At 46.7% G+C, this 19362-nt stretch overlaps 1 protein-coding gene across 2 annotated transcripts in view; it reads left to right on the top strand.

The window, feature by feature from the left end:
- GDE1 (glycerophosphodiester phosphodiesterase 1) overlaps nt 1-19362 on the top strand; it is a 223964-nt gene that overhangs the window by 167641 nt on the left and 36961 nt on the right. For both annotated transcript variants that reach the window (XM_085629054.1, XM_085629055.1), the window contains exon 4: nt 16042-16134. In XM_085629054.1, coding sequence (XP_085485180.1) covers nt 16042-16134 — 93 coding nt within the window. The remainder of the gene's footprint in view (nt 1-16041; nt 16135-19362) is intronic.

The raw sequence follows: 19362 nt of genomic DNA, 5'->3' as shown, positions 1-19362 counted from the left end.
TGAAAGCTAATAAGACAAGTGGCGGCAAAAGTGAAAGATGCTGCAGCTGGAGTGGTGTGCGCGCGCGTTCGGATCGACCTAAAAAACACGAGCACCATCTGTTTCCAATTACCACCAACGCGATAATTGGAAACAGATGGGATTAAAGCTCGCTCCCGCAGACCCTAGGCCATGGAACAAACAAGGTGGGACAATCACCCACCTTGCACCAATTGCGTGCTGTGTTTTTAAAAAAGACACATGCACAGGCCTATCGTGGGCTATTAAAAAAAAAAAGCACACGCACGAGCGTGTGTTCAGTGCTCAAAAGCCCTTTCTTAATGCAGAGAATGAATGTTTGTGATAAGTTGTTTCTTGAACACAGAGGGCGAAACCTTGATCAGGGAAGACCTGGCTTGGCAGTTTAGGCCTGACTGTTCCCATGAGGCACTGGGTCAAGACAGATTTGCATATAACTGGGTCTGACCTGAGGTGATGTAGTGAGCTAAAATTTAACCCAGATATGTGACTGGGGGGTGAGTGTCTGAAAAGTTTCAGCGCTCCGTCCAACATTTCCTTGTGTTTGCGAAACCCTGATATCCCACAAAACTGGAAATTAGTAATAATTGGCCAGCATCTTCTAGGGCCCGGCTATATTAAGACTTGGGGCTCAACTTATTTCGTGCCAGACTCGGGATGCTAACGAGTTTTGTGTCTGCCAACCTGAATTTATAGCGCATCTTAAGACGGAGCATCTGGTCACCCAGGATTGTCTGCATTCCAAACAGAGCTGAGCCTGTGAGGTGTAATTCGAAAGTAGATATACAGTTCTGTGTGCTTTTGCCAGTAGAAGATCTAACAGTCCGGCAGCTCTATCCAGAATAATTTCATAGCCATATGTAATCGACAGAAGGAATTTTGAAGACCACATTCAGCATTGTGGCCCACTTAATTGGGCTGTTAAGTGTCCTTGAAAGGACTACAGTATTGCCTTTCATTGCTTCCAGATGAGGCTTCTATCGAAGGTTACCCCCGATTTTACTGAATGTCGACTATACACATTTCTGGCACTTCAGAAAAGTAAAAGCCTCACCAAATAGACGTCCGATGGTTAAACGGCAAAGATGCAATCATCATTAATGCCAGAAAACTAACTTCGCCCTCTATGGTGTCATTCATTGAATGTAGTTAAATTGGTCAGACATTTACTAAGTCCAGAAACAGCTACAATACAATAATTTGGTTCATGAATAAAGTGATGCATTTTATTAGCGTTTTACATAGAATAAGTGTAAATGGCTATCTTTTATAAAAGGCCTTGAATATTAAATGTAACATGAATGTGTCCCTCCTAGCCTAAACATTACAAGTCTTCTTTATGGCAGTGAAATAGCATTATATAAGGTGTTCCTTCCATCCACCTCATGGACCAATTACTCTCACCTCAAACCTATTGGTCAAGGGAGTTGGGGGCGACTGTATTAGCAGTAGTACGAGTCTTTTAGAATTTTTCAGAAGATGGGTGAAATCCTTCAGGTAAACTTAAGACCTCTGCAAAAAAGACCAAACAAGTGAATGATTCTCATCGCAATGCCAAAAAGTATAAAAGAACAATTAGACCGCAAACTCAGTTAATTTAAAAGTTAACGTGCAAAGTCCTCTAGGAAATCGGTGGGTGTTTTCAAAAAGCTGAAATTTGATTAAAGTCGCCAGATCCCCAAAACCTAGATGTTGCTAAAAATGTGGTTTAGGAGCAAAAATCTGTGCCACAGGTTTCGACTATCATTTCTAGGGCTTAGTCACGAACAAAAGGCAGAGATAGTAAACAGACAATAATACGTCATAAAAAAATTAAAAGATTACAAAAGCACAGTGAGAACGCTGCAGCACCGGTACAAAGTCCTCAGTCTTATGTTCAACATAATTGACCTTTACCTAAACATTTGGGTGGTGATTCACCTGGGTTCTATTTTTGTGTATGTGGCTGGAACAGAGCCAATTCTGCCTCTTAAAGAAGGATTGGGAACTCAATGGACTTTAGAACAGAAATAAGACCGTTGAAGAACCACGTTTGAAAAAGATGACAGAATAACACATCCTTGCAGTATGGATTATTCCCTCCATCAGTGCTAGTAAGAGTGATACAACTTGCATGTCTGAACAGGGGTAAACCGGTTTGTGTTAACAGTAACCGGGCAAGCTTTAGCCACGTATAGCTTCAGCAGCGCTAGTTTAGCATTTCTGTTTCCCAGTTCATCCCAATGGGGCATTCGAAAAGCCCAATACCGGCTTCAGGAGTGCAAAAAATAATTCAAATGTGCATAACAAAAAAAAATGACATTTAATGTACCTCAAACTGCCATGAGAGCCGCAGTTCCGACATCCAAACAAGTTAGGGTAGGCATTCTTAGTTCTAAATAAGAAACACAACAATGAGATTAACATTTATAGCAGCCTTTCCCCCAATTTTTCAGGAAGTTATACCTTTTGCTGGCAGCTCAGATTCACAGGCTGTCATCAGCATGCAGATGGGTAAACGGCATCAGTGACTCATCATGGAACCAGCAAACAAATCTCTCATTCTCTGCAGAGAAACACTGATGAAACAGAACAGCACTGAAGGAGGAGCGAAGAGCGCCCCCTACACGTTCCTACGGCTACATAAGGAACAAGTATTACAAATGCAATAGGTCTCGCCTTTAATTAAGTTAAAGCCATTTGCTTTGCTATACACAGTGGTCGAAGTGGGCGGGAACGGCAGGGCACGGCGTACCCCTACTTATTCAATTCCAAGGAGTCCGTTCCCCTACTTTTTTTTTTTTTGAAAATGCGTCTCAGGACGCAAGAATTCGCCACCGCCTATAAATAAAGCTCGGGGTTCCTGGCGTTTGTGAAGGGCGGGAAGGCACAGAAGTAACAGGACTCTTGTCTTTTCCTTCTCGCCCAGAGAAGAAGATACAGTGCCCACTTCTATTCTGCCGCTTCAGCTGCCCCCCCCCACTCTTTCCTTCGTCCCTCTCTTTCTGTCTAGCAGTTCTTCTCTCACTGAAAACCGAGTCTTCAAGAGGGGGTTTTCACTCTCTTTCCTCTCCTTTCTTTTATTTGCTTCCCTGTGAAATGGATCCCAAAAAGAAAAACATTTTTGCTGGAAATGTCGTATTTTAATTCCAAAGTGCAGCATCTGGAATAAAAGGTTAAAATTATGAAAAATAAAGTAAGACAGAGTGGTAGCAAACTGGCTAGATTGATTTTATTCACACCCAAACACATTAGCGCCACTTTTACAGAGTTTGTCAGTGAAGCGCTATTGTTGTTTTCTTGTCTTTGTTTTCCCTGGCCTTGCAACTAGTGCACCAATCCTGGAGGTACTGGTTGTGTGGATTGGAAAACAAAATGTGTAATGCGGCTCTGCGTCCAGGAATGTGGTCTTTTTACCATACTGCTTACGTTTTGTAAGGATATAAGCAACGGACATTGAAATGGGTCCATTCAGGGCCCTGTAGTCATGTCCTTAACTTTTCAGGCAAAAACACTCACTGATTTCTGAATAGTGAGTGTAAACGCGTTAAGGTAACCATGTTGTTCCTGCTTACATTTCACATGGTTTGCTAAATTTTGCGTTCCCTCTGAGTGTTTGCTTATTCCAGGATGTTGTTACTTTTTTTTGTAGGCCGCATATTGCTCTTGTCTAGTGCGTGATTCAAATTGAGCCGCATCCAGGTGTTTATAGCCGACAGCAATTGGGTTGCAATTGAAGGCAATGTGAGTTTTTCTCAGTGGGGCAGTATGGTGTTCAGTGGGGGAGAGAATGTGGCACTATGGCCAGAGCTATGGAATTTGGAACTGGAGAACCAGGTTCAGCCTTAATAACCAGTCCACCAGACCACTCCTCTGAGGGAGCACATTCCTATGCTAGACCTTAGAAGGCTGTGCAGGACCTTAGAAGCCCCGGTGTCGTAGCACCAGCAGATGGATTCTAGCATGACAAGTGTAGTTTAACCTTCAAGGCTTGTCCACCACAATCCATACTGAAGTTCACCTCCAGTCTTGCGGGCAGACTCTGTCACTGTGGTCACAGGAACCTTTAGAAGGGCCAGCTCTAGGGCAGTGCAACCGGTGTGACCGCACCGGGTGCTGACTTTCGGTGGAGGCATTATGTTTGCAAGTATATTAAGGTTTTAAAAGCGCTTGCTGCCTCCTTCCTGGCCTCCAGCAATTTTCGGCAACAATAAAAATGTCATGACGACTCTGGCGTTTAATGTTCTTCCTAGAGAGAGATCATTTTGTCTAGTGAAAGTTTTGATTCATGGAAAGGTAGCTCAGAGGGTTAATGTGCATGCTGCAAAGAACATGTACCATGCAGATTGTGAGAAGTTGGCCTGGTTTATGCTGTCCACTAGTTATAGTGGGCACCTTGTACCAGTACAAACAACCCTTATTGATGATAGGTTTAAAGACGACCTTTATTGAAAGCTATCCTAGTGGTAGCTATGGAGAGCAGCCTTCAGGCTAAGTCTTGAAGGAGTGTAAAGCAACTTGGTTTACCAGATTATAACCTCTTGAATTACTCAATGAAAGGAGATCCACACAAGGTATATATAAAATATATGTATTTATTTTTAAACACTCACTACTAATCTCTTTATGAGATTAGAGTCCAAGATACACAATAATACAGTTCTAAAATGACAGTAAATAGCACAATATACAATGGGCCCCTAGGGGCAGAACAAACCATATATTAAGAAAGTGGTATAAGAACCACGACTTGACTAGACACAGTGCCTAGAGCACGTAGAATTGCTGGGACCCCAAGGAACCACCCAAGGTAATGACACAGGAGACCCACGAGGGACACGTGCAGAGTGACAACACAGGCGCGAGCCCCGTTCTATTCTATGGGAAAGTCGTGGTTGGAATTTTAGAAGTTAAGGACACTTAGGAGAGGATTTTGAGCAAACCCCTTTTGATTTAGGGGGTTCTAGGGCCAGCACCCATGGGCGCACCGGAGTACTCGAGTTACCTCACCCAGGGAAGCCGGGTGCATAGGTGTCATATGGTGTCGGGAATCGTCGTTGATTTCAATGGCGATTTGCTGCAAAGTGCTGCTGCCTGGGAAAGAGAAAAGTGTCCAGTGTGATCCAAGCCTGGATCGAAGATCAGAAGAACCGGAAAGCAGAGGGGACAGAGTCTGGGTCACTTGCCAGTGACCAGGGGCATGATAGACGAATGCCCACAGATGTCGTGTGATTCAGGTGCGAAGAACAAGTTACTTACCTTCGGTAACGATGTATCTGTAACAAACATTACTTAGTTAGATTCCTCACCTTAGAATATCCCCAGGCGTCAGGCTGGATCCGGAAAGATTTTTGTAGCAATACCCCTTGCGCGTCGCTAGGCGTCGTCTGCGGCTCCGCGTCCGTCGTTGGCGTCGTGCGCCGGAATGACGTCGTCGGAGTACTTAGACACCGTCCTCACGCGCTGACGTCAGTTCTTGTACATAGCTGTCCGCGCCAGGAACGCAGAGACATGCAAGAGACCGACACTGGTGCCAAAAAGTCTAGGGCCCTGAACAGGATGACCTTAACCCTAGATGTCGGTTCGCAGAGTGGGGAGGATGGATGGGTCGGTGAGGAATCTAACTAACTAATGTTTCTTACATATACATAGTTACCGAAGGTAAGTAACTTGTTCATCTGAAAGAAACACGTTAGTTAGATTCCTCACCTTAAATAGATACCCCAGCAATACCAACCCCGGTGGAGGGTCTGCAAGATCACACAAGAAAGTCCTGGAGAACAGAACGGCCAAAGAAGCCATCTCTCCGGACTTGGCTGTCCAGGCAATAGTGCTTGGCGAACGTGTGCAGTGAGGCCCACGTCGCCGCCTGACAGATGTCCTGCAAGGGAACTCCCAGTCCCAGGGCAGTAGACGCTGCCGTGGCCCGGGTGGAATGGGCTCTCAGCTCAACAGGAGGGTCCTTTTTTGCCAAGGAGTAACAAACTTTTATACACAAGACGACCCACCGTGAGATGGTCCGTTTGTGTACGGCTCTCCCCTTCTTAGCACCTACGTAGCCAACAAAAAGTTGGTCGTCCACCCGGAACTGTCTGGTGCGGTCCAAATAAAAGGACAGCGCACATTTTGGGTCCAGACGGTGGAGCCTCTCTTCCTCTTTCGAAGGATGCGGAGGCGGAAAGAAGGTAGGCAAAGTGACCGATTGGCCGATGTGAAAGGGGGTCACCACTTTCGGAAGAAAAGAAGGACGAGTCCGGAGGACAACCTTGTCCGGATGAACAGAAAGAAAGGGAGGCTTAGATGACAGAGCCTGGAGCTCACTCACCCGTCTAGCCGAGGTGATAGCAACCAGGAAAGCAGTCTTAAGAGTCAGAAGACGAAGTGGACAATTGTGTAGGGGCTCAAAGGGAGCGAACATCAGAAAGGTCAAGACAAGATTTAAATCCCACTGAGGCATTACGAAGGGGACAGGAGGAAACATGTGCGTAATGCCTTTAAGAAAGCGCGAAACAACAGGGGACTTGAAAAGAGAAGGCTGATCAGGAAGGATCTCGGTTTTTTCGACAGTACCTTCGACGTCGACGGCGAATCTCCTGTAACCTTGGTCTTCCTGGGGTCAGGAGAGGTGGTATGTCGATGTTTCTGAGGTTGTCTAGCTGAAGAAGGTGGTTTTAAGGATGAATGGTCGCCTTCACGGCGGCTTCTTTCCTTCTCCAGCTGGGCATGCAGCTTAATGCGCTCTCTATCGCGTAGAGTGCGCCTGGAAAACTTCTGGCAGTGGGGGCACCGGTCAGGATTGTGTGAAGTTGGTAAACACACAATACACACAGAGTGTGGATCCGCCAGTGCCATCTTATTGCCACAGGAAGGGCATTTCCTAAATAAAGCAGGCATTCGGACTGGAAAAAAATTTGAAATTCTTCAGGAAACCAGCAGAACACTCTTTCAGGAGCCAGAAAATGTCGAATTTTCTGAAAAATTCTGAATTACAAAACTTTCAGTCAAAAAACTGAAGAGCTCAAGCTCCAGGATCCTCATAGAAGGAGCCGGAAAAAAGAACTGGCCTAACTGTGACCTGTGGTGCATCATGGGAGCAAGGGGTCTCCTGCAGCTCTTAAAGGCACGGTCCCCTTACTCTAATGCCTTAAAGGCAAGGTGTCATTTTCTTTGTTTCTTGATACTCTACTGCAGCCTACAGGCAAGTGCCTGCAATTAACAAGTTTGCTTTATGGCAATAAAGCATTGTTGTGTGACAATTGGCTTGGTGCTTCCTTTTTTCCTTATGGGTTAGGGGGCACTACAATGCAAACCTATGTAATTTACAGCATTGCCATGTTTGAAACATTTTTAGGCTGCATGTATATGTTTTCACATATGCATATATATGTATATATATGTATTTTCTATATGCTCCGGGATCCTGCACGTGGGCGGGGATTATTCATAGATTATGACTATTGATGAGTATCCCCTGGATGAGAACAGGCTTTAAACCCGGGCATCCTACCGGCACCAGAGTCGAGTCGACAGAAGACCAAAAAGAGTCAAAAAAGTTTAGTCACAAATTGACTAAGGGGTAAGCTCTTCACGGATCGGCGCTGTCTGGCACGGAAAAAAGAAGAACAAGAATTGACGTCAGCGCGCGAGGGCGGCGTCTAAGTACTCCGACTACGTCATTCCGGCGCACAACGCCAACGACGGACGCGGAGCGGCAGACGACGCCTAGCAAGGGGTATTGCTACAAAAATCTTTCCGGATCCAGCCTGACGCCTGGGGATATTCTAAGGTGAGGAATCTAACTAACGTGTTTCTTTCAGATGAGGTGAAGCGTTACTCTGCAGCCATGAGGACCAGGAGGTGTCAACGACAACCAGGAGTTGGATTCGAACTGTCCCACAAAGGATGTCGAGTTCTGCGGTGTCGGTACTCGGATTGAACACAACAAGCCTTGGCAACAGCAACCCATGCAGGAAGAGAAAAGATGCTTCGGTGCGGACCAGCAAGGTCCTGGGGATTCCCCATGCAATGGAGAGTCAGGGCACATCTGGAGCAACCAGGTAAGCCCATTTAGAAGTAAAATTGCCTTCACAGGGACCCACCAGTCGATGGACTAGGGATCGCGAAGGGACCCCGAGAGAAAACACAAAGGGCCAGCTAACGGAACACTTGTGGAGTGTAGGCAGGTAATCTTCTGTGCAAATGCTGCTTGGGGTCAGAGCTACAAGTAACCCAAAGCTCAGCTGCAGGAGTCGTTGGAAAGCTGATGCTTCTGCAAAGTGACACGGTGTCCAGGGGTTCGGGTTGCACGGTCGCCACAAGGAATACTGGCCGAAGACTTGCTGTGTGCACTGATCAACCTCTAAGACCACAGAAACCCACCTCCTGCATTGCAAAATTATTCGGAGTCCGGCGGGAGCTTCGGAGATGCAAACCGGTCAGATGCATCTTTGGTGACTGCCTTGCAGGGGAGTAACTCCTTTACTCCAATGGAGATTCTTCACTCATCTAGTCCAATGTAGATTATCGAAGTTCCAGGATTCAGTATCAGAGTTTCGTCCAGGTGTAATCTAAAGTCCTGTAGCCAGGGGTTCCTATCTTATACCTAAGGAAGGGGTGGGACAAACTCTAGGAACCCACCTATGGGAGGGTCAGGAAAGAGGGGTGGCTACACCCATTTCCTTTGTCCAGTTTCACCCCAGAGCAGGGGCTTGTAGCGGTTTGAGCTGGACTGTGCACAAGGACACCAAATGTGCTCCCAGTGCTGAACTTCAAAGCACTCTTGAAGTGCACCCTCCCAGCCCCAATACACTAAAGCCTGTCTGGGAGGTGGTGACACCTCCCTGTGACAGGAAACCTATTGTCCAGGCCTCCCATGCCGGAGTTTCGTCCAGCAACACGAGGGCAGACTCGTGTCTGTGGCTGGCAGCATCCATTTTGTGACGCCAGTGCTCTGTTAGCTGGTACCAGGTGTACCGGTGCTGTCATGTCTCTCCCTCTAGATGGGTGGGATCATACTCTCCCACTATTTACTGGTGTGGGGGTATGATTCCAAAGTGGTTGACACCAAACACAACATGTTTCCATGCAGCCATCCCAAAGTTAGCATTTACCGTTTGGTTATAATGCACTTAAGAGTGTATGGTTTGGCTGCATCACAAACAACCCCGGAATAAAGGTTCCAAAGGCTGCAGAGGGGCTCTGCTCATGCATGGGCACCCTCTCAACTAAAACCCAGCACCCTGCCTTCAGGATTGGTAAGGCCTGCCATAGGGGTGACTGAAAGGTTTATATGTGCAGTGATATGGAGAGATATAGTGAACCTATATCTCCGTAAGGGGTGCATGCACCACCTTACCCAGGCTGCTGTAGCAGACCTGTGGTGTCATTTTGGAGGGCTTCCCAGGGGTGGCACAATACATGCTGCAGCCCCTGGTAGGCCTCTGGGGTACCTAGGCCCTGGGTACATAGTATACCATATACTAAGGACTTATAGGGGTACCCCAGAATCCAATCCGCAGTGTAGCTATAGTACTTGTAATCAATTTAAGGGAGAAAGCAGATAGGCTGGGGTCCTGAATAGCAGGATCCCAGCCAGACTAAGTCGAAAACCAGCAAAACACCAGGAGGCAACCATGCAGTCAGATTCCACCATCCTACACAGATCACAAAGTGCACATAATGTAAATAGGTCAGTGGGCTTCTGCTTTTGTCAGAGAAATCCTTGTGTTACTCGCAGTTTATAAGTTTATAAGAGCTGCATACAAACTGCAAGGTATAAATTAGAGCATTATGTCGCCCCCCCCCCCTTCCCGGTCTTTGATTATCCTAATGTTGCAACAAGTGTTCTTTTGGACAGAAATCAATTCTGATTATTAAAGAGAACCCCCAACCATGGTATTACGTTTTAAATTCTGAGTTTGTGGTTCTCCAGACCAATCACTATTAAACTATACGGCCTAGTAGTATGGTTGTCATGTGACTCCTACACCTTGCAGTCCTTGGTCTTATGTAACATTTTCTATACAGTGATTTACACACATATTGATTGTCTCTGAGTAATGTGTGTGATGTAAAGTGCTCTGACACCCTACACTGCTATGAGTGGCGCTGTAAATCAAATTAAATGCATCTGAGAGAGAGTTTGGTTATTGAGACTTGAGGGGCACTGTTAAAGGGTTGTAGTGAGGGAATCCATGGCAGAGGTGGTCATTAGGGGGCAATAACAAACATTAATGCACAGGGCACCACCAGTGCTAAGGCCGGCCTTGCCCTTGAGGCCAGTCTGCCTCACCCATAGTTAGCTCCATTGGCCTTGTTTCAGAAGTAGTAGCTGCAACTCACCAGGGATTGGCAATGCAGAATTTGCAAGCACACCAAACTAAGTTCGCAAACTTCACAGTCTCTCTGCTTCATTCACAAGCACTTTTAGCACGTGCTGCTTGCTGTGGGGCCACTGGAATTAAAATATGCAGCAAAGGAGGACAAAATTATGCTGCAGTGTTGACTAAATTATGCATTGAAAAAAAGGCTGCCGCGTGATGCAGTATATTTTCTGATATTTTATTATTTTGACGTGTACACATGCTAACAGTCTTTGGAAAGATGTTGCCTTATTAGTACCAGCGTAACATACAAATGCAACAGTGAGAAAGGTGATCAGTCAACTTTTGTAATAAGCCATCCACTCCGCAGCAAAACAAGTCGCATTTTGCATTAACTTTTGATACGTTTGAGCTATAAACAATTTATTAGTTTAAATGGTCAGATCATGCAGCAGATCTTGCATTATGAGGCTAATATGGCAGAGCCATAATTATATAGAAAACATTTGCAAACTAGGATATTTTGCCATTCATGTTTGAACTACTGTTGTGGAAAAAGGGAGAAGTGCTGATGACAAACTCCATGACTCGGCGACAAATGGCTTGTGCTTCCACATTTTATCATATTTGGGACATTCTGTGATTAGAAGCATATCCCACTTTGTGAATGTGTTTTAAAGTCAACTACTCATTATAAACTTAAATAATCATGTGTATCCATTGGTTGATTAAATCGGGCAGTGAAATGCCAAACAAATACTAAAAATTGGGATGTTCGCTCATTCTGGCCACACCTCTGGCTCCGCCCACTGAGCCAATTCTTGGGTTATTCCCGCCCTCTGATTCTCCGCCCACAGTTCCCCTACTTTTTTCCCCCCACTTTGACCACTGGCTATACAATACCATTAGCAAAGCAAATGGCCTTAACTTAATCAAAGGTGAGACCTATTGCATTTTCAATGCTTGTTTTGGGTAGCTGATGTAGCTCAACTTAGTTCCCTGAGTGATGCCAGAGAGCATTTTATAACAGCAGGAGCATCTGTATGGAAGCAGAGTACCGTAACGAGGGGATGTATATATTGCATAGGTGGCTTTCATATGGCCATGCCCATTACAATGCAAGTCACATAGCCTCTATGGCACAGATGTGCAAATGCTGCACGTTATTTGATGCCCGCAGACTGCCCAGTACATGGCAGCTAAGCTGAAGGGTGCCCATTAATAACCACTGACGGTGATGCACTTTGCACAGAGCTACAGTTGCTAATCCCAGCTCTGTTGACGAAGGTGGGGGGCTGGAAATGCTGCTCCCATCCTCCCACTCGACTCAGCCGAGCACAGTCCAGTGTTCAAAGACTATATGTGCACGGCAGACAGAGAAGGCACGAAGAGCAGGGCTTGCAGGCTTATTCAAAGAGAGTCCTGCACTACTCGGGGCCAGATTGTGGCATATCGATATAGATAAAGTGATAGAGGTAAAAAGAGGATGCGGGCTAGATAGAGACAGATCAATAGAGGCAGGCATGGCGATAGACACACACACAGACAGACAGATATGGGTACTACAGAAGTTGTGTGGTAAAGGTGGGGATACATAAACACACATGTATAAGACTGAAGGGCACCAATAACATCTAGACGTATATACTTATATTATGAGTGGGTGGCACACAGAAACAGATGGAATCGAGGTACAGTCACAAACAGAGCTAGGAAGAGAGGGTAGGTTCAGAATTGAGTGTAGCCAGCAAGGGGTGTGAGAGGTGGAGCGTAGAAGGCAGAGACCTCGATAAACACATGGATAAACACATGGATAACTAGAGACACAGATAGGCATAAATAGATAGGCAGTCAGATATCGACGAGGGGATTCTTGCACCACAGGGCGCCCCTTCCTCTCCTCAGCCGTGCACCACGCCCAGTGCCCATAAAAAACTTAACAGCCACTCTAATCCACTTTTACCGTCTTCCCTGTGCCTTTCATCCCTGAGGATGCAATTGTTTAGCTCCCAGATCAGTTCCTTTTGGCCTCTTCTCTCAGGCACATTTTATTGTGATTTCTGCCTCCCCAAACCTTTCTTTAATAACATTTTCAGAGAGTGGAAATCGAGAGGTCTCAGTGTCCCGAGAAGTCCGTCACGGAGGGACGGTAAGGCTAGCATGAAGTGTGTCTCGTGTTAACCAGGGCATGAGGTGTACAGAATGAACAGTGTCAGAGACGGGCAGTCCCACCCAAACATGAAATGGAATCGGGCACATCTTTTAGTGGCTGAAAGTCAGTGTATCAAGGTGCTTTGAACATACGTGAAGCACAATCACGGGCCCAAAAGGTAAAAGGAACGTGTCCTTTGCTTGGAAATATCACGCATTTGGGTCTGTATTTATTTTATATTTCCCTTATGTCTTAAGCCACCATAAAAGCTGTTTGAAAGCACGGTACATGGTTACTGCGACAATGTGTTTACAAGTTGGCTGTACATTCAGATGTAGGAAAGTGACATTTTGACAGTTAAGCATCGTCACCTTTAAAACAGGAGGACACTGGTAGCTGCACATTTATAATCTCAAGTCAGAATACAAAATGCTCTACTAAGTCCGGTTTGGACTCCACACTGTGTGATCTTGGGCAACCCTTTGCTGCGCTGAACTGAACACTGGTCTCACAGATTAGATGTAGTATGGACGAGGATCTCCTAAAAATACATTATTCACGTTAAAATGTTTCCAAAAAATGCTCCAACTGGAGGAAACTAAAAACCTGCAAGGGTGAGAGCGATAAAGGAGCAGGCAGGGTGTTGATGGATTAAGAAGGTGGAATGAAGACTTAGCTGTCTATGTAACCAGCAGCCCGATCTTCGATAGTCCAAGGGCACCTCGGCCCCAAGCCAGCAAATTTTAATATTAAAATATTATTACAGAAAACAAAACCAATTGCTGTAATCGTGTGACTAGCATAAGAGTAATCACTCTCCATACTTCCAGGACAAAGTGTTTTTTAAAAATGGTGCCGTCAGCATCAGGGTTACCAAGCTTTACAGCGAGGGCTCAACCCGCTCCGCTATCTCAGTACTGTCTGCAAGGCAGCCCTGTCCCTTTAAACCACTCCAAGGTCGCAAAATAGAGGGCAGTCCCCAGGCACTTCCCCACCAAATCTTAACAATAAACGACAATTCCCCAAGAATTATCACAAGTGAAATGCACTAGCGTGAATGTAATCTCCTAAGCAAGCAAACTGCGCCTCATTGCTGCACTTCATGGCGCGCAAAGAGGCCGCTGGCTGCAGTGAGGAGCCAGCGCTCCAAACAAGAGGCAGGCAATAGGACACTGAAAGGAACCGCAGGTCGGGCAAGTCGCTAGGGCCCCGAAAAGAGACCTAGGTATCAGCAGGTTGTGTCGTCACCTCGTGATGTGGTCATATGAGGGCAGCTGGCTGTTCCTTGTAATAGTCCATAAACAGGAAGACCACATCAGTGACATTTAATGCCCCACCCCCGCCTACTCGACAGCCTCCGTCATCACAACCATACGTAAATTATATTTCCTGGAAGGACAGCCTTTTCCCACCGACGCTTTTCAACGAACCTTCTGTATATGAGCACCTTTCTTCTAAAAGTACGTTATAAGGAAGATGTGATATTCTATAGGCCCTGTGTCTCAGCTATGTTACTTCAACAGCACACGGATCTACACAGAACAGCTCACGAGTGTTTGATTGCTGTAATTTAATCAACAAATATATAACACTCGCCTACGATTGGTTTCCAGTTTAAGAAATTAATATTTTGTTAGTCAATAGTCCAGCGCGTGTAATTTGCCCTTTGCAGACCGATGAATCATGAAACCAACTGCCCTCCCCCCTGCCTGAAATTCCCACTGCCCAGATCTCTGAAACATTACACTTGTTGTGACGCGCTCACCACAGCAGCCCCGAAATGTGAATTCCTGTATTCCAGGGAAACGCCCACTGCCCCAGCTTGATCCTCTTGAAGTGTTACGTGCCCTTTGCTCCCACCAACTCTTAAATAAGGGCGGAACTACCACTGCCCTCCCCCAAATCCGAACGCTGTACCGTGCATGGTCGGTTTAATCACTACCCCACCTAACAACCGCCCCAACCCCCATAATGTAGGGCATGACACCACCTGCCACCCCCATTCTTATCACTTCAAAGGGGGTAACTGGATTCCCTGCCGACCAACTCAAAAATCTGCAGCAAGTGTAATAGTCAAATAAGCCTTGTTCGCCGATAGTGGTGGTGGGGGGGAGGGGCGGGGTGCTTCGGACTAAATTTACTCAGCATTAACGGTATGCTGTGACAATTCAAACCCTTTTTGATTTATTGGGCTTCTTAAAACCCTTGAATTAATTCTGCTCTGTCCGATTCAGCATGGAATTCCAAGATGTGTTACACCAGGATGATTGTAACAGGGAGCGTTACTGCCATCATCACCGAGGCCTCGCATGTACATATCGTTGACACGAAATTCCCATTTTACACTTTTAAGTGGGAGATGTACTGTAACGTGCCAAGTGTGGGACTCTCGTAACAGGAAGTGCAGGTTATGTCTCAGAAGTGGGGAACAGTTATTTGCAATGATCACGTCTTGTTATTTGAACAGCACAAAAGTACCATTGCATCCAAGCAATGTGAAAGTGGGTGTGCGTGGTGGGGGAAAGTGTATTTTGGTTACACTGCAAGCACATAAAGCTCGATTAAAGGGAGAAAGGCACACAATACGAACTGGGAGAAAAACGCAAACCTTGCACAGACAGATTTCCACACATTTTCATATCAAGAAAACTTTCAGAACAAGCACGGTCTTATGTAGGAGCCCGACTTGCGGGCGTTTGGGTAAGGGGGGGGATATTAAACAAAGCCAGAGGATCAGCGAGGGATGGCGAAAAGCTATACCAAAAAAAAAGTGCTTAGCGGCTAATTAGGAGACACTGTCTCCCGCCGCCAGTAAAAGATGCAAACCCGGTGGAAGGGGCCAAAAGGAGACAGAGTGGTAACCAGGAGGGACTAAAATCCCTCCTGGACGATCAGAAAACCAGGTTTTGCATAATTGGTGACTCAAAATGATGTGCACCAATGCAAAACACGGGCGGAGCATAAAGCGAGCTTCTGGAATCGTATCTATTCCAAGAAGCCCTTGTATGACGAGAGCAGCGCATGCGCTGCATTCGTCAGGCCGAGACCTAAAAAGCAGCAGTGGCCTATGTACCTCTTTGGATTACAATGGAAATAAAATTGAAAAGAGAGGATTGATTACTCAGATCACACTTTTTACATTGCACACAAACTCTATTTCTATATTTCTATCTTAGAAGCATAATATGCAATGGAGTAATGTCGGTCAGTGGCATCGACAACTGTACCTCCTGTTACTATTATCTTTGATAAAACATGCTGCTGTTTTAGTTCCTTTTCAACACCAAAACTAGAGATCAGTGTCAAAAACTAAGCCACCTCCTCAGTCTAATAGGATATTTGACTTGTAGCACACAGATGAATGTGTAGGAGCTCCTGAATTTAAGTGGCTTGAAACCGAAGGGCCACTGAACAGTTCTAGGTCATCAATTGTAAAGTTTGTCACTTAACCTGGGAGCATTCCTCGTCTCTGACATAGTCATTTTCTGAATCAGAATGTTAGGGGTTGTCTTAATGTTTTCCTAACGTGGCATTTGTTCTAAAGTAATCTGCTGCTCTTGTTTTTCTCAGGCTGCTGATGTACTGCGAAAGATTTATATGGAATTCCCCCGGCTCTACAACATGAGTATTGTCTGCTCCTTTGAACCTCAAGTTATTTATATGGTAAGGCATCTATTTATTATTGATTTTGCTTTAGTAGTTAGTAATTTGAAGGTAATGTACAAAATTCATTTTGATAATTTTTTTCTCACATGGATGTACCGCCAAGCCGTCTTTGCGAAGGATTTTTTACTTTACCTTCCATCCTTTCGAGGTACGTTATTCCTCTCAGAGGTTCCAACGATCTCAGGGCAGGGGAATAAGGCTCCTGCTGGTCCGAAGCCCTGAAGGGTTTCTTCCCCCATGTCTGTTGTCCACTCCGGTGGGGGTAAGTATCCATGGACACCTGGCAAAGTGGCAGATAATAACTCAGAACAATTGGGTGCTGAATATTGTCCAAAGTGGATACTCAATACGTTTTATAAGCCCTCCTCCATCAATCCCCCCAACTCGATCAAGATGTATGCTGCGCGATTTGCAGAAGGAGGCCAACACCCACCTGGAGAAAAATGCGATAGAACCGGTCCCTCTGGGACAGAGAGGAACAGGGCTGTATTCACGATTCTTTCTAGTTTGCAAGAAAGACAAGAACGAGTTAAGACCCATTCTCGACTTACGACAAGCCAACAAATGGGTTTGAAGAGAAAAATTTCATATGTTGTCCTTGCATCAGATCTACCCTCAACTTCATCAGGGAGACTGGCTGTGCGCAATAGATCTGCAAGACGCGTACTTTCATGTGCCCATAGCGAGGAAACATCACAAGTTCCTGCGTTTCACTGTGGGCAACAACCATTATCAATACTCCATGCTGCCCTTCGGCCTGAAGTCAGCACCTCGGACTTTTTCAAAATGCATGGCAGTGGTGGCTGCGCATCTGAGGAGGAACAAAATATTCGTATACCCCTAACTGGACGATTGGTTGATCAAGGCAGCTACGTTTCAGGAAGCGCAACTGCATTTCAATCGGACTTCCGATCTCTTACTTCGTCTGGGGCTGCACAAACCCAGATCTGTTGACTGGGTGTGAGTGTTTGATTGGTTCTGATGCTCCGTCCATCACCACCCCCTTTTGTACTGCTTTGTTCGCCATAAGTTGGCAGGGTATGCTCAGACGTGAGTCCCTTGCTCACTTTGCCACTGGATTCAAGCAAGCCTGGCTGCAGACGGCTGAAATGCCAAAAACCGCTCTAGGAAGCTTGTGTTCGAGGCATATGAGCTGCAGATTATACACTGTGCATAGATCGCCATCTGGTGTTGGGACCGGATGTTTGCAGTTTGTTTTTCTTCTTGGACAGTCTTTGGAAGTCACGAGTTTGGTGACTCCTCCTTCGGTCCGTACTGCGCATGGGCTTCGGCTCCATCCTCAGATTGTTTTTTTCCGCCATCGGGCTCGGATGTAATACTTCGTGCTCCGGCTTCGAACCTTTCCAGTTCGACCTTCGACGAAAAATCCTCGGCCATCGAGATTCTTCAGACGAAATCGACTTCTTCATCTCTCCCTTCGGCACTTCTTCGATTCCAGGCAGCGGCCTTCGGGCCTATCTCGACTCCGGTCTCGGCCGATGGAAAGGAATCCCTTCAAGAAGTGCCCAAAAGGTGGGTCTAAATTTCCCCACACCGATCTCCAACAGGTGTGCAACCTCTGCCTCTCTCCCGAACACGAGGCCCGAGACTGCCCCGCCTGCAAGTCTTTTCGATCGAAAAAGACTATTCGGTATCGACGAGCTCGACGCACCATGGCGCACTCATCGACCTCGGCTCCACCTGACATCTTCGGAGAAGACACCGGAGCTTCGGGACAGCAGCACACAGAACAGGAGGACGATGTTGTCAGCGCTTCCGAGGCCGACGACTCCGACGTGGAGGAGATCACACCGGCGCAGAGGGTCGTGAGTACTCTACCCCCTCCCACTCCCGCGCCCATACCGAAAGAGACTCCGATTACCCCTTCGCCTCCGGGCCTAGGGAAAACCAAGCATACCGCTTCCATCAGCTCACCTTCGGGCCCGGTGAAAAAGCATCACAAGTCTCCTGGCGGCTCGGGCTCGAGCCAGCCTCCTAGCGGCGCCGAAAAACACTCTTCGGCACCGAAGAAAACAAGCTCCGTTCCGAAGCCATCGGTGTCGAAACCTGGCCTCTCGGTGCCGACCAAACATAAATCCCTCGTCACCGACGCTTCCGTGTCGAAGCCTGCCTCGGCGCCGAACAAAAAATCGGAGGTCCCGAGAAAGCATGGCGCGGATAAACCAACAAAGCCGTCGGTTCCGAAAACATCGGCACCGATGTAGGAATCGGTGCCGGAGGAGCTTTTCACGCCAGATCCTCTTCAAAAGACTTTAACAAAGGATCCAAGGACTGGACATTTAATTTTGTCTTCCAAGAAGAGACATTTAGACAAGCCAACTCCTCCTCCACCACCAAAACGGAAGGACTCTGCCACATCCCCATTCAGAGTACCCTCCCCACCACCTCCACCTCCTCCACTCCCTCCATCTCCGCCCCCACCTTTGCCTCATCGCTCTCCAACCCCGTCTCCAGACCCTGATGACCAAGGAGATCCATTCTATGATCCAACAGATGCCCCGCAGGACCCCACTCCTCCGGCAACACCTGACCCATGGGAGGATTATCACAATCCAGATGTCCCAGATGTGCCTCAGGATGATCTTTATCCATCCAGGCCATCTCCACCAGAGGACTCCCTGGGGTTCCACCACCTCTTACAACGGGCGGCACATTATCATGGGGTGGAGTTACACAGTGATCCAGTTGAGGAAGACTTCCTACTTGACATGTTTGACATAGCAGATAAATCCACCGCTATATTACCCATGCTTAAAGGGGTGACCAAACATGCGACAGAGGTTTTCAAAGACCCCGTCAGAGCTAGGGTCTTAAACCCCAGAATAGAAAAGAAATACAAGGCAGCCCCCACAGATCCTGTCTATATTAAAGGCCCTGCGCCCCTAGACTCATTAGTGGTATCCACAGCTAGGAAGCGCTCCAATTCTCAGTCATCTGGTGAGGCTCCACCACCTGATAAGGAGTCCAAGCTCTTGGACGCGTTAGGCAAACGCACTGCCTCGCAAGCTGCCAATATGTGGCGCATCGCCAACACGCATGCGCTGCTGGCGCGGTACGACAGAGCGCACTATGATGAGCTGGAGGCGCTCATGCAACATCTCCCAGAGAAATATAAAAATAAGGCTCATGAACTGATACAAGAGGGAAAGATTATTACCAACACCTCTATTAAATGTGCACTTGACGCAGCAGACACAGCTTCCA

This window comes from Triturus cristatus, chromosome 10 (genome assembly GCF_964204655.1).
Source record: "Triturus cristatus chromosome 10, aTriCri1.1, whole genome shotgun sequence".
NCBI classification, from domain to species: domain Eukaryota; kingdom Metazoa; phylum Chordata; class Amphibia; order Caudata; family Salamandridae; genus Triturus; species Triturus cristatus.
Note: the sequence above shows the minus strand (reverse complement) of the source record. Positions and strands in the feature narration are given on the sequence as shown.